Source organism: Bacillus rossius, chromosome 14 (assembly GCF_032445375.1).
Source record: "Bacillus rossius redtenbacheri isolate Brsri chromosome 14, Brsri_v3, whole genome shotgun sequence".
Taxonomy (NCBI): domain Eukaryota; kingdom Metazoa; phylum Arthropoda; class Insecta; order Phasmatodea; family Bacillidae; genus Bacillus; species Bacillus rossius.
In genome coordinates this window covers 46772930-46786889 of record NC_086341.1, presented here as the reverse complement: position 1 = coordinate 46786889, position 13960 = coordinate 46772930, and the positions used below count along the sequence as shown (strand labels likewise).

At 40.4% G+C, this 13960-nt stretch overlaps 1 protein-coding gene across 3 annotated transcripts in view; it reads left to right on the top strand.

Annotated features, from left to right (window-relative positions):
* LOC134538863 (uncharacterized) overlaps window positions 1-13960 on the top strand; it is a 74768-nt gene that overhangs the window by 21245 nt on the left and 39563 nt on the right. For 2 of the 3 annotated variants that reach the window (XM_063380432.1, XM_063380434.1), the window contains exons 6-10: window positions 1946-2247; window positions 4351-4648; window positions 5165-5356; window positions 6582-6814; window positions 8479-10371. In XM_063380432.1, the coding sequence (XP_063236502.1) occupies window positions 1946-2247; window positions 4351-4648; window positions 5165-5356; window positions 6582-6814; window positions 8479-10371 (2918 nt within the window). The remainder of the gene's footprint in view (window positions 1-1945; window positions 2248-4350; window positions 4649-5164; window positions 5357-6581; window positions 6815-8478; window positions 10372-13960) is intronic. The other variant, XM_063380433.1, reaches the window with a different exon arrangement.

The window sequence follows — 13960 nt, the reverse complement described above, 5'->3', positions numbered from 1 at the left end:
ATTTTCCTTTCCTCCAGCCAAATTCCAGCCGAGCAAGTCGCGTCACTTGCCGGCGGCCGGCGGACGTAGCACAATGGCGCCTTTCAAACTGCTTTTCACGTACTGCTAAAATATTTTAACTAAACACTTTATACTTACTCCTAACTTATTTGTTAAAAACCAACACTGGATTGTTATTTTCACACACTACAATTATAATTATTTTTTAACGTAAAGTAATAAATTGGAGTAAGAATCGCACTACATTTGTTAAAACGAAAAACCGCATAAGATGTGAAACCCATGTCATGTTTTTCTGAAGCTCTGCACACCTTTGGGCACATGATTTGATACCTCGCAATACTTAACTCACTGATAATATTAAACAGAGAATCTCTGTCTAAGGGCTTTGATACCTCACAATACTTAACTCACTGATAATATTAAACAGAGAAATATAACAATTAGATGTAAGAGGATTTGACCAAATGGGATTAGTTTTGAATGGTAAAGTAGTTAGAAAAGCTATTAAATCTTAAAATAAAAGCAAGCTCATTGAAACACTACAGCATTTTTTTTTTTAGGTAATTTTTTTCTTGTTTACTCATAGTTAACCATTGGACACTTTATAATGATTAAGATTTTCCTTTAAAAATAAAAGTTGATTGACAAGGTGTGGCAGCAAAGAGGGCCTGTGATCTGTCGCCATCAACAAACAAAGGAAGTATTTCAAAAACATCTTGTGCATGTTTTTTTTTATATACCACCAATACCTGTGCAGATACCTTGTGATCGGCACAGCTTTTTGAGAAACATTCTTGTAAATGTTCTCTTCAAATTTTTTATTTACAAAGTATATTTATAAACTTCTATTGATGTGGGCATGTCTTTTATTTTTGCTTATGAGTTTTAATTTTTTTATAATCTTGTTTGTTGTCTAAACAACTTAATTACACATTTTGAATTAGTGTGAACCATGCACAGAGTTGTGTAGAATAATTTCACAACTTACCTCGTATGTTTGAAGTTATTTATTTATTATGAACATCAGGTCTGCAAGACTTCATTCCACTGATTTTCAATGGTTGGTTTTTTTTGCTTGAATGGTAATTTAGTATTCAAACAAAAAAAAAATGTTAACTGCCGTATCAATTTTGCATACCGTGTTAATTTTAGTAACATATGAATGCAAGTTGATATGAGATAGTATTTCCACTAAAATATTGAAAGTATTGGAAAAATAGTTCAAATTTTTAGTAATATGGGTTTTAATATTTGGATTATTGCATACTTGAATTTTTATTTTTACTCCACAGAAATAATGTGATTTAAGTAATGTGTTGCATTTTTTTGGATTTGACTGAATAATATGAGTAACATGAGCGTGCTTCAAAGTGCGTGTGGGAGAGTGAGAGAGTGTGAACGTGTGAAAGAATGATCGCATTCCCACGTTGGATGTGCATGTGTGTTTGAGAGCCAGTATATGATTAGAAAATGTGTGAGTGAGATGTTTCTTGGGAGCCGGTGAGATGTTAGTCTCGGGAATTGTCAAATGCCAGTGGTGCCAATGATCACTGAAAGACGACCAGTCACGGAAATTACGTAGCCTTATTTATTTATCAGGAAACAGAGGAGCCCAGTGAAATGTCAGAAATATTGTGAGTCTTATCAGTATTTCGTACAATAAATCCCGTGAATATTTTTTTGTTGGTATGATCTAGTTTGGTTATAGATACAGGAATGTGTGCGTTATCAAATGATATGTAACAACAAGGTAGAACTTTTGTAAAGTGCTGAACTTAAATATTAATCCTGATACTTGGTATTATCGTTGGGTTGTTTTAGACCTGTGTGATTTTTAAACTGTTTACTGGTTGGATTGGTTCATTTCCGTGCAAGTGTGTTGAATATTTTGGCGTTTCGTCGCGAGCGCGAACGTGATAGCCAGCCTGTGTTTGCCCGGAAGGAGCGGCAGGTCGTCGCTGAAGGGCGACGAGCTCTCGTCGTCCGGCAAGAAGCTGATGCCGGGCCACCGCCCGGGGGAACGGCCCCGCTCGGCCTCCGCCAAGCGGCAGCGGGACCCCTCCCCCCCGCCCAGGAAGCAGCAGCCGTCCCTGCTGAAGCCGCCCGCGGCCGCCGGCGGGCCCAGCAAGCGCTCGCTCACGCCGCCCGGGCGCCGGCGACGCTCCCCCTCCCCCCCACTCGCCAAGGGCAAGGGCGGGTCCGGCTCCCAGGCGCGGGCCCCTCTGTCCGGGGGGAAGCCCTCGGGTGAGCCTCCTCGTCGCCGTGATTGCACGGACTGCTTCTTCGCGTAGGGGGAGCTGAATTGTTGCCCCTTGGATGGGCAGCCCTTCAGGATTTTTCTGACAGTGGTTAGTTTAGTTTAGGTTAGGTTAGGTCAGGTTAGGTCACTTTACAAACTAACCACTGTCAGAAAAATCCTGAAGGGCGGCCCATCCAAGGGGCAACAATTCAGACAACCTTTCAAAAACACCACTGTCAGAAAAATCCTGAAGGGCGGCCCATCCAAGGGGCAACAATTCAGACAACCTTTCAAAAACACCACTGTCAGAAAAATCCTGAAGGGCGGCCCATCCAAGGGGCAACAATTCAGACAACCTTTCAAAAACACCACTGTCAGAAAAATCCTGAAGGGCGGCCCATCCAAGGGGCAACAATTCAGACAACCTTTCAAAAACACCACTGTCAGAAAAATCCTGATGGGCTGCCCATCCAAGGGGCAACAATTCAGACAAGCTTTCAAAAACACCACTGTTAGAAAAATCCTGATGGGCCGCCCATCCAAGGGGCAAGTTTTCAGGATTATTTAAACTCTTAAAAGGAATCGTGTTTTCAGAAATTGGATGGGCTGCCCTTCCAGTCTCTGTGCAAATAAACCACTGTCAGAAAAATCCGGAAGGGCTGCCCTTCCAATGGGCAACAATTCAGTCGCCCCTTCGCGTAGTGCCTGGTCACATGCAGCGACTATCTCTCGCGTGTTTGTAATTCCTGTCGGTGGGTATGTCACAAATCTTAATGAATATAACATTGAACGGCTGGTTTGCAAACGGAACTGTCACTGCCGACGCAGCAGATGCATCGCATAACAATTTTTAGGTCCGTATTTAAATGCAGTTAGGCTTGATATTTCGTCACTGGTGCAGTTGTGATGTGAGTACTTTCCTCATAAAACTCTACTCCTTTACATCTGGTAACTTCAACAGTAAATGAGTCTTTTGGAGTAACACTCGTAAATAAACGAATGTGTGCAACGTTCACGTTGAGCTGAATTCGGCAGTTCTGTTGGAAGCAGAGTGGCCACCTTCTAAAAAGTCAGGGAATATCAGGGAAAAGTCAGTGGAGGTGAGATTGGTCAGGGTAAGTAAGGGAATTCACTCAGAATCCTGGAAAAATTATGGAAATTCCCCAGTGATCGTAATTCGTGAGGGGAAAAATGTTATGCTGCAGTCTGCCATCGTACAGACAGTGAAAGAATTTTTTTTTCAGATAGTGAATTAGTTTATTGACATACATGCTCTGAAATGGCATATGTGAGGTTATGTTGGAAATACAGAAAGTGTAGAGATAGAACTTGTTCAGTTGTGGAGATGTTTTATCTTTATTATTTATTTTTAAATATTGAAAAATATGTAAGTTATTTAAAATAAAAATATTAATATAAATCAGTATTTTTTGGTCATGAAAAGCCAGAATTTTTTTTTTTCAGAATTGTCTGGACACACTGTGGAAACTGTAAATTATAATAAGTATTGTTATTTTTAAAATTTTGTTATTGGTTGATTTTTCTGACACCATAAAATAGTGTGTATTTACTGTTATAGCCATTCTGAACGAAAAAAATAATAATTCAATTGTAAAAAAAACTATTATTATTTCACAGGAGTAACTATTCGGTCACTATTAATTATTGTGAGCTATGCTCGAAAACAGCAAAAAATTGATAACATTAAATGATATAAAGAAATTGGTTGACAAAAAATGATTGAAACGAAGATGGTGTCTTTCAGTAATGTCTCCTTGGAAGTAAAAAATTGAATAGATATTATCAGATGATGCTCTTGATGAAATACACAAATAAAAAAAAAAACTATTTTTTTTTCTTTATAATTATCATTCCAAAGGTTCCTCTAAAAAAAAATACGAAGTAACAGATGGATTAAAAAAAAAATAATTGCTGCATTGTAAAGGTGCGTCTGAACATGTTCCTTGTGGCTTGTAGCCGGCGTCGGAACGTTCTGAAAGGTGGACGGTGCTATGAGCTAAGAGCAGAAATCATGCATGTGCACGCTGCAAGCTGATACATGGCTCGGGTAGCTGTGAAGTGTGGAGTGCCGTGTGGCGTGTGCGCAGGCGGGAAGCACACCGTGTCGCCGCCGCGCCCGGGCCGCGCGGTGTCCCTGGACCACCGGGACAAGCACGCCCGCAGCGTCTCCCCGCGCGGCGCGGCCCGGGACCGCGAGAGGGAGCGGGAGAAGGAGCGCGACAAGGAGCGCGAGCGCGACAAGGACAGTCACCGCGCGCGGAGCCGCACGCCCAAGGGCCGTGCCAAGGAGCACTCCCCGCGCCGGGAGTCCCGCCCCCTCAGCGGCAAGGACCCCAGGAAGAAGGACTCCCCGGACTCCGGCGCCTCCAAGGACAAGGCCTTCAAGTACGTGTCGCTGCTAGGACACAAGAGTCTAGTCCAGTTAGTTTTCAAACACAGGATTTCCGTTTATTGATTTTATCATCATATAAACGTTTTTTAAATGTTACCAAAATAGTGGTAAAATTTGCATGCTGCTTTTTTTTTTGATAAAATAATCGATAATAAATTGGTCTGAAACAGATACATTCAGAACAATAAATATAAACTAACAATAATTTTTGGTTTAATAATGATTCAATAAGAGATGCACAATAAAACAAATTAAATTAATTATTCTGATCCATGCACTTTGGTACAATTTTTTTTATTCCTAGAAATAACATTCCTTGATTTTAAGACATTAAAAGATTTTTGGTTAAATGCTACTTAATTCCATGATGTAACTTGCATTTTGGTGCTGTATGGTTAGAGGCACTGGAAAATCGTAAAAACGATATAGGAGCGAATAAAAGCAACAAAATGGTTTACCAATGAATAAACGCTACAGGGGGACTGCACGTGTGGGTGATGTGTCTGCAGCAGCAGCGGCGGTGGCGGCGGCCGGCAGTCTCCGGGCAAGTCACGCGTGGGCAGCGGGCAGCGGCCTAGGGACAGCAGCTCGGACCACAGGAGAGGCGCGGGCAAGAACAGCTCGCCGCCCGGCGACCGCAGGGACGCCGCGCGCACAGACTCTCGCGACAACAAGGAGCCGTGGAAGTCCAATGACACCAGGTACGGTTCGTTTCCCATGTTCAGTCACATGTTTGTTACTCATTGCCGTGGTTCCCAAACTAGAGTAACAGGTAGTTTCCAATACCTGGTAACTGGTGCGGGATTTGGCTGAAATCAAGGTATTGGGGTAGGTTTCTGAGATATTGGAAAAAATACATCCACAAATTTTATTTTTTAAAATACATGTTTTGCTAAATTGCTTATTTAAGAAACTTTTTTTCCTTCAGCCAATTTGTAATTGTGGAAGTATGTATAATCCTACTGTACGTCATTTGTGGTAGCTGACAGTGGCCCTGCAGCCAAGCATGCAAGCCGGCCAGCCGGTGATGGTTACGTGGCAGCACTGCCCTGACGTCACATCTTCCCTCCATGACCTTGAACCCCTCCCTTTCCCCTCTTCACCCCCACACCAGGAGTGTTCGCTGCGAACTGGTGGTCGCGTGCTTGCTCAGAAGTAGGGATGTGCGAGTACCCAATATTTTCGGGTACGGTTCGAATCCACAATTACCCGAACCCGGAATCGTTTTACGTACATGGATTCGAACAGTATTACGAATATTTACAAAAGTTATAAATTAATTTAATACAGCTCAAAAATACTAGCAGTGAAAAATAAAAATTAGGCTACTATTACGTAAGTATTTATAATATGATGTATCAAAGAAAGATATGTAAATTAAATAATTAACACAGTGTCATTAAAAGATATTTCGAGATTTTGAGACCTTAAACTATAATTACGAATTTCGTCGTATGGCAAACTATAAACAATTGCATATCTACAAGAAAAAAAAAAGTCTTGGCTATTTATTGGAGGAAAAATGGTTTCGTTTGCTGAAACGTTTATAGAACTGAGATTTCCCTGTGGCGTGCAGTTTATTACGATTTGAGTTGGAGAATCTGATATGTTTTTGGTTTTTCACATTTTGAAGTGTTTGTTATTAATTAAGTTTACATAATTATAAACATTTGAAACTCAGTGTAATAAATGATTGCCAGTAGTTTTCAGTTAGAAAAAAAAAATAAAACGCACATTATTTTTAAATTAATCAATTTTTTTTTTATTATTCTGTGCTTAATGTTCGGAATCGGATTCATGTCTCAAATATTGCCAGGGATTCGAATCGGGTTCGAACGGAACTGAAAATCAAGGATTCGCACATCCCTAGTAGGAGGTCGAGGCGATGCGCGAACTGTGCGCGGAGGAGTACGCTGTGCCTGGCAGGAAGGAGCACGACCGGCCCCGGGACAAGGAGGACGACCGCAAGAGGAGCGAGCGCGAGCGCGACGCACGGCGCTCGAGGGAGCGGGGCTCGCGCGAGACCACGCTGGAGCGAGGCCGCGCGGGCAAGGACGAGGGGGGCCACGGCCGGGACGACGCGTCGCGCAAGCGGGACCCCCAGATGCTGCCCGGGATAGTGGCCAAGACCCCGCAGGACCGGGACTTCCTCACCAAAGGTGCTTGCGTGTTTGCGTGTGCTCCGGGCAAGGGTTCAGGGATTCCAATCATGCACACGAAAACTCGTGAAACGTTTAGTGATCTGCCGAAAAAAAGAACAGCTCCCTGCGTTGAACGGAAACACAATTCGTGTCGCCTCGGCGTGATGACAACAGTAGGATACTGCCGACTTGCCGAAACCAACGCAACTCAAGTGGATTTCTGTAGCATCGCGCGCATGCGCATGTGATAAATTTCAGAGGAACTTATTCCCACAACTTGGATTAAGTAAAATAAGGCAGGAAATACATTTGTTTAACAGAAAAAGTAGACAATAAAAAAAAAGGTTTTAAAATTTTACTAACCACGATTAATTTATTAAAAAAAACCAAAATTAAATATAGTCCATGTATCACAGTGGACATGGAAGAAACTTCCAATTTTTTTTTATATAAATGCATTATATTGCGTTTGAACTCTTATTTTTTTAAATTCTTCATCTACTTTTAATAATTGTTGCAGTTTTTTTGGTGGATGGTTCACCATCTTCAACTTCCTTGTCTGTCGCTTTAGCTGGAAGCCCGAGTGGTATAAATAAAATGATTCTTCTACACTCGTGACATTGCAAATCAGACTATATATTCATGAGTTACACCAATGATACAGAATGCCCTGATAGTTGGCGTGCTTAATTTTTTCAATGCAACTTCAGTGTGTGTCTTTTTTGTTTACCGTAATTCCACCACAAACAAGTCACCTAGCCCCTAGTTAGCACAGTTGCTTCATGTTCACTAGGTGGCTTCACTAGTGGTGGAGTAAAATATTGTAGTACATAAAACAACTGTTTACCACACAAAAAAATTGCTTGAAATAATGTAATATCTGTCTACAAGATATTAATTTGTAAAAATAAATAAAAACTATTATAGCAGTTAGCAGCACACGGTTAATTTGTCGAGAATGGGCGGAACTGAAAACCAACAACCGGGACCGACTTATCACTACTTGTTTGGAACTTTTTTTTATGAGCTCTTAAATAGTTAATTCTATTTTACTATTTTAATGCTCGTTGATGGAGTTTTGAGCTGTTAAATGAACCTATTTACATCCTCATATTGGTCATTTGAATGACATCACCATAGGTGTCATTTACCTTTGATGAAGTGTGTCTTGCCAGTTTTTTGTTCTCTTGTATGCATATAAGCACTATGTAAAATCTCATACTGGTAGCCGTAAGTGAAATTTTTTGGTGATATTTATCACTGACTCCACAGTCTATAAGATGTTATTCTTGTCGGAAGGTAAAAATTTATTTTATATTTTGGCCACTATCACTGTAAAATCTTATTATTAAAAACACAGATCTGACAACACTGCTTTTTTAGGTTTGAACGTATACCAGTCTGTTTTTATTTTCAAAATGACTTAATTTTTCAGTCTCTACAATTTTTCATCTCCGTAGAATTCAAACAACATTGTCCTTCATGCTAACCAAGTTTTTACCACATAAATAACACCACTTATCTCATAAATTTTCCATTTTATTTGATGGAACTTATAAAAAATGTTTTTATGAAATTTGTCATTCTTTCTGTTGGCTGCTTTTGAATGAGTTGTGTTCACATCGGTAATGCAACGCTACGACCGGACAGTAACTTGAAACTGTCGTGTGTTGATGTTGTAGGTCGTGACCATGCAGACGCCGACCGAGACCGCGCCCACGACAGAGACAGAAGCCGAGGACGCAGTCGGGATAACCGCAATGCAAAGCGATCGCGTGATAGCAGTAGAGCGGAACGTGACGGCCGGGACCCAGCCAAAGACAAGGACAGAGACGGCACCGGGGATAGAGTGTGCGAGCGGCGAGACAAGGATGGCGGGAAGCCGCGCGCAGACTACGAGCGGGAAAAGGAACGTGACCGGGAGTTGCCGTCCCTGCTCACGCTCATGACCCACAAACCTGTCGCTGTTCAGCAGCATCGCGGCAACAGCAAGGGGCTGGGGCATGACAAAAGTTCGGACAGAGCGAATGACCGCGACAGGAATTCAAATAGAGGAAGTGGTAGAGCCTCAGACAGGTCTTCAGATCGTGGTTTAGCTCGAGGTTCTGACAGAGGAGCGCCTGAAAGAGGTGGTCTGGGCAGGGGTGGTTTGGACAGGGGTGGCCTTGATAGAGGCAGTTTGGACAGAGGTGGTTTGGACAGGGGTGGTTTGGACAGGGGTGGTTTGGACAGGGGTGGTTTAGACAGGGGTGGTTTAGACAGAGGTGGATTAGAAAGAGGTGGTTTGGAAAGAGGTGGTTTAGAAAGAGGTGGTTTAGAAAGAGGTGGTTTAGAAAGAGGTGGATTAGAAAGAGGTGGATTAGAAAGAGGTGGTTTGGAAAGAGGTGGTTTGGAAAGAGGTGGATTAGAAAGAAGTGGCTTGGGTAGAGGTAATTTGGACAGAGGGGGCCTGGACAGAGTTGGTTTGGAGAGAGCTGGCCTAGATAGAATTGGTTTGGACAGAGGTGGCTTGGAAAGAATTAGTTTAGATAGAGGTGGCTTGGATAGAGGGGGTTTGGATAGAGGTGGCTTGGATAGAAGGAGTTTGGAAAGAGGTGGTTTGGAAAGAGGTGGGTTAGAAAGAGGTGGTTTGGAAAGAGGTGGTTTAGAAAGAGGTGGTTTGGATAGAGGTGGTTTGGATAGAGGGGGTTTGGATAGAGGTGGTTTGGATAGAGGTGGTTTGGATAGAGGTGGTTTGGATAGAGGTGGTTTGGATAGAGGTGGTTTAGACAGAGGGGGCTTGGATAGAGGAGGTTTAGAAAGAGGACTTGATAGAGTTGGACTTGACAGAGGTCTTGAAAGGGGTGGTTTGGACAGGGGACTTGATCGAGGTGGTTTGGACAGGGGACTGGATCGAGGTGGTTTAGACAGGGGACTTGATCGAGGTGGTTTGGACAGGGGACTTGATCGAGGTGGTTTGGACAGAGTTGGCCTGGAAAGGGGTCTTGATCGGAGTCTAGACAGAGGAGTTGATAGAGGTCGTAATAGAGGTGTTCTTGATAGAGACATTGATAGAGCTGGCCTTGACAGAGGACTTGATAGTGGTGGTCTGGAGAGAGGTCTGGATCGAGGTGGTCTTGATAGACGACTTGACAGAGGAGGCACCGATAGAGGTCATGATCGAGGACTTGAAAGGGGAGGATTAGACAGGAGTGTTCTTGACAAGGGCAGTCTAGACAGAGGTGGGTTAGATAGAGGTGTTGACAGAGGATTGGATAGGAGTTCTGATAGAGGTACAGAGAGGGGTTTTGAGAGAGGGCCGGATAGGAACTATGACAGAAACTCAGACCGAGGATTGGATAGATTTTTTGAAAGGAATGATGAAAGAGGTAGTCTTTCAGATAGGGATAGAGATAGAGAAAGGGATCGTGATCGCATCAGAGAACGTAGCGACAGGGATCATGAAAGGGACAGAGGAAGGGACAGAGACAGTGACAGAGATTTTTCATTGTTGGGGAGGGTCAGAGAAGGTGATAACAGAAGACCAATTCCACCTGATGACAAGGGATATGACAGTCCTTATGATAGCAGAAGAGGTAAGTGTACAGTTGCTTTTATGTAACTCATCCAACAGGACTAATTGTTTTAAATTTTACATGATTGGAAATTTTAGAATGTGGTAAAATATAATTAAAAATTAATTTGGTTTGGGGGGTTGTGTTTGGGGAGGGGGGTGGTGGTATATAAAGTTAAAGAGAAATTGTATAAAATTATTCTACGCTATCCAAGGACTCTCAGTAAATTGTGAGGGGAGATATTCACAAAGTACGATAAAAGTTGATATTAAATGGTTTGTTTTTATAAAATGGCACAAAATAAAATATATATTTCCTTGTGTTGACAGATGCCATTTCTAAATTATTCATGCAGCATACAGATTTCCAACACAACAAACAAATTTTGATTATAAATTATTTCGATATCTCATATGTCTTGTTTTTATTACAACATTGGCCATCAATAGTATCAATGTGTTGCACAAATGTGATTTCTTGTTTTTCGTGTGCCTGCACCAAAAAAAAAAATGATGCTTCAATACATTTTATTTCTTAATATCTTTGGTTATTATATATTTTATGAGCATGATATAACTCAAGCTGATCACTATAATAGCTTTATTTTAGGAATGGGCCAGTCGAATCCTCGAATCCCACCGAATCTCTAGTATTCGAAAGATTCGAAATTCGAGGGAAAAGATTCGGGATTCGAGGAAAAATATTGATGTAAATGTAGTACTTTAAAAACTTAAATGCTTACAATTTACTTGGCCTGTTTACGTTTTCCTTGGAACACATCCTATTGAGGTACAGTAGAACCTCGTTAATACGTGATGGTCAGGACCGAGATAATCACGGATTACCGAATTTCACGGACTAGCGATTAAAAGCCCGGAAGGTCTTGTCAAGCTTCTCAGACACCGGCGTGCAGCTGGGTTAAGGCCGTTCACGGTAAGGGCCGGCCGTCTTCGAATTAGTGTCTCGGCTTAAAAAAATACAGCACTGCCTAGCCATTAGTTCACGGTCATTTACAACAGCAGAAGAGAGAAAGATAAGATCGTGCTGACCTTGCACCCTCCCCCCTACCCTTCGTACAACCGAATGCCAGCCAGACACGTCACTCGCCAGGCGCCTGCCGTGCGTTGGCGGGCGGAAACAAACAAAGGGAGGCGGGAAGCAGAAGTCAGGACATCCCCCTCAAGTTTAAAGAGTGACAAATGTGACAGCGGCCGCTGGCCCGCGCGACGTTAATTTTAAGCGCTGACAATTTTTACTTCTCTTTTTTTTCTTCTCTTTTAAATCATCCCGGATTATCCGATTCCCGAATTAGAGCATCATGGATTAACGAGGTTCTACTGTATTGTACTTTTAATTTGTTATTGTATAAAAAAAATTATGAAGCATGTACTGATTTGGGAAACTTACTTTATATTCATGAACATGGATGCATTGTCGCAAATTGGCATTAAATAAGGCATAAATCACATATGTATTCTCAGAATATGCTAAAAAATAAAATAAAGCACATTTAGGATCTAGACTAAATATGAATCTTGTTTTTTTTTTAAATAACTTTACCGAGAAATCTGTTACTTAGTAATACAACAATAATGCCGACTTTCATCACAAGTTACGGTCGCACATGTAGTAATAACATTGAAATAATGAATGACAAAAATTAATACATTATACAATTATTATTTAATCGCAATTCAATTTTAAATATTCTGATACACATTCTATTTATGAATTTTTTTAGGACCAAGTTTGGTTTGTGTAGACTACCAACGTTAAAATATGTATTATCTGAGAATTCCATGATGGCCAACCTATGAATTTGTTTGCCAATCATTTTGAGCAACATAAAAAATAACTAATATTAATATAAAATTTTTAATGGATAAACTATAGAAAACACCCCGTCACTTTTAACTTCGGGCATATTAATCACTATGCTTTAGTGAGGCTTAATTTTAAAAGACGCACAACAATATTTCTTATGGCCTAAAACCATTGAAGCCAAGATGGCGCCTTTCAGTTTCTATTAAATATTGAGGGAAGCGTTTACCTTCATTTGGGACTTTAAACAAATGTCAAGTTGGTAACTACAAAATATTGTTCCGTCGGATGTTGAATTTCGTTTTCCGATTTCCGTGGATACATGAATCACTGTACTCACAGATAATGCCTGAATGCCTTAAATCCACCTAGTCAGATTCTACAGCAATTGATGAAGTGACCAGATTCTTACGTTGTACTGCAACATGTTTGTTTTGACAGTTTATTTATTTATTATTATTTACGATTTATTTTATTTTGTTTGCTCTATGTATAATATTATTTATTTTCAGAAACGGCAATATTTTGTTATGTATGTCTATGGAAAAGTGATTCTTTGGAATTTTACCGGACTATTTGAACGATGTATTGTTGATACCCCTCTAAGGACTAATGGACTTGGAAACTGTAAACGGTAAAATTAACGCCGTAATTTTATTATGTAAATTATTATTTTAATATTTATTTATTTAAAATGTAAGTGAAATTTTGTTATCCGCGCAATTGTTGCGTTCGGAGTTTACGTTTTCGGTAAGAAATTAAGTAACAGAATTGGTCCTTTTGGCCAATCACGGGCCACCATTTAAAAGTTGAGTCTTACTGGTTTATTTGAGAAACTAGTAAGAAAGAGAGTTCTTAATGGCCAGCTGAATGAGCGGCAACTTCGTGACGTTGGCAATTTTAAATCCTAAAAATTAGCTATTTAGCATCAGGCATCCCGGATAGAGGATGATAATTATGAACCATTAGGGAGTTCAGAATATTTAAATAGGATTTATCTAAAAAGATAAATAACATAGGAGTGAATAACGTGAGTAATAAAAGTGCCCAGATTTTGTGCCCTAATCTTATGCACGAATCACGCAACTCCCGTTTTTACGTCACATCGCCGCCGAAACTTATTATAAATATTGATTTCATGAATTAATTTGACTTTATAGATGATTTAAATAATAATTGGACATAAATTTTACGATTTACACGCTAATTAACAGACTCAGTGGTCCTACAGATGAGAGGCTCTGAGCTCTGCCGATGATTTTTGAACCTAACTAGCCGAGGTAAATTGATTTTAAGTTCCCTAAAAACATTAATTAAAAACTGTGTAGTGTCAACGAACCCGAATAAAAGACTTTTGAAAATATTTTAAATGTGCGCAACATAACTCCTGGTAATTGAACTTTTATTGAATTCCTATGATGTCAATGTTAAGTTATGTTTTTGTTTGAATATGAATAGAAATTAAATTTAATATATTAATAATATTGAAATCTTTTAAATCATTTTTACATTGGGAATAAAATAATTCTATATTTAATATTCAAAGTGTTGTGTTATGTCATTTGTGATTTCACCTACTCCAGTGTATATTGATGTATGTTTATAACCAGTCAAATAACACCTAACTGTGACCTACATAATATCAACACTACCAGTGGAGAGTCACACATTTAAGAAATAAAATTTATTACACAGTTTTAATTCAGCCCAACGTTTTAGTGTGTGGGGCCTCAAGCAGGAAGTTTCCCCACATAACTAATTGACAACCCAAGTGGGGCCTAAACTCCTA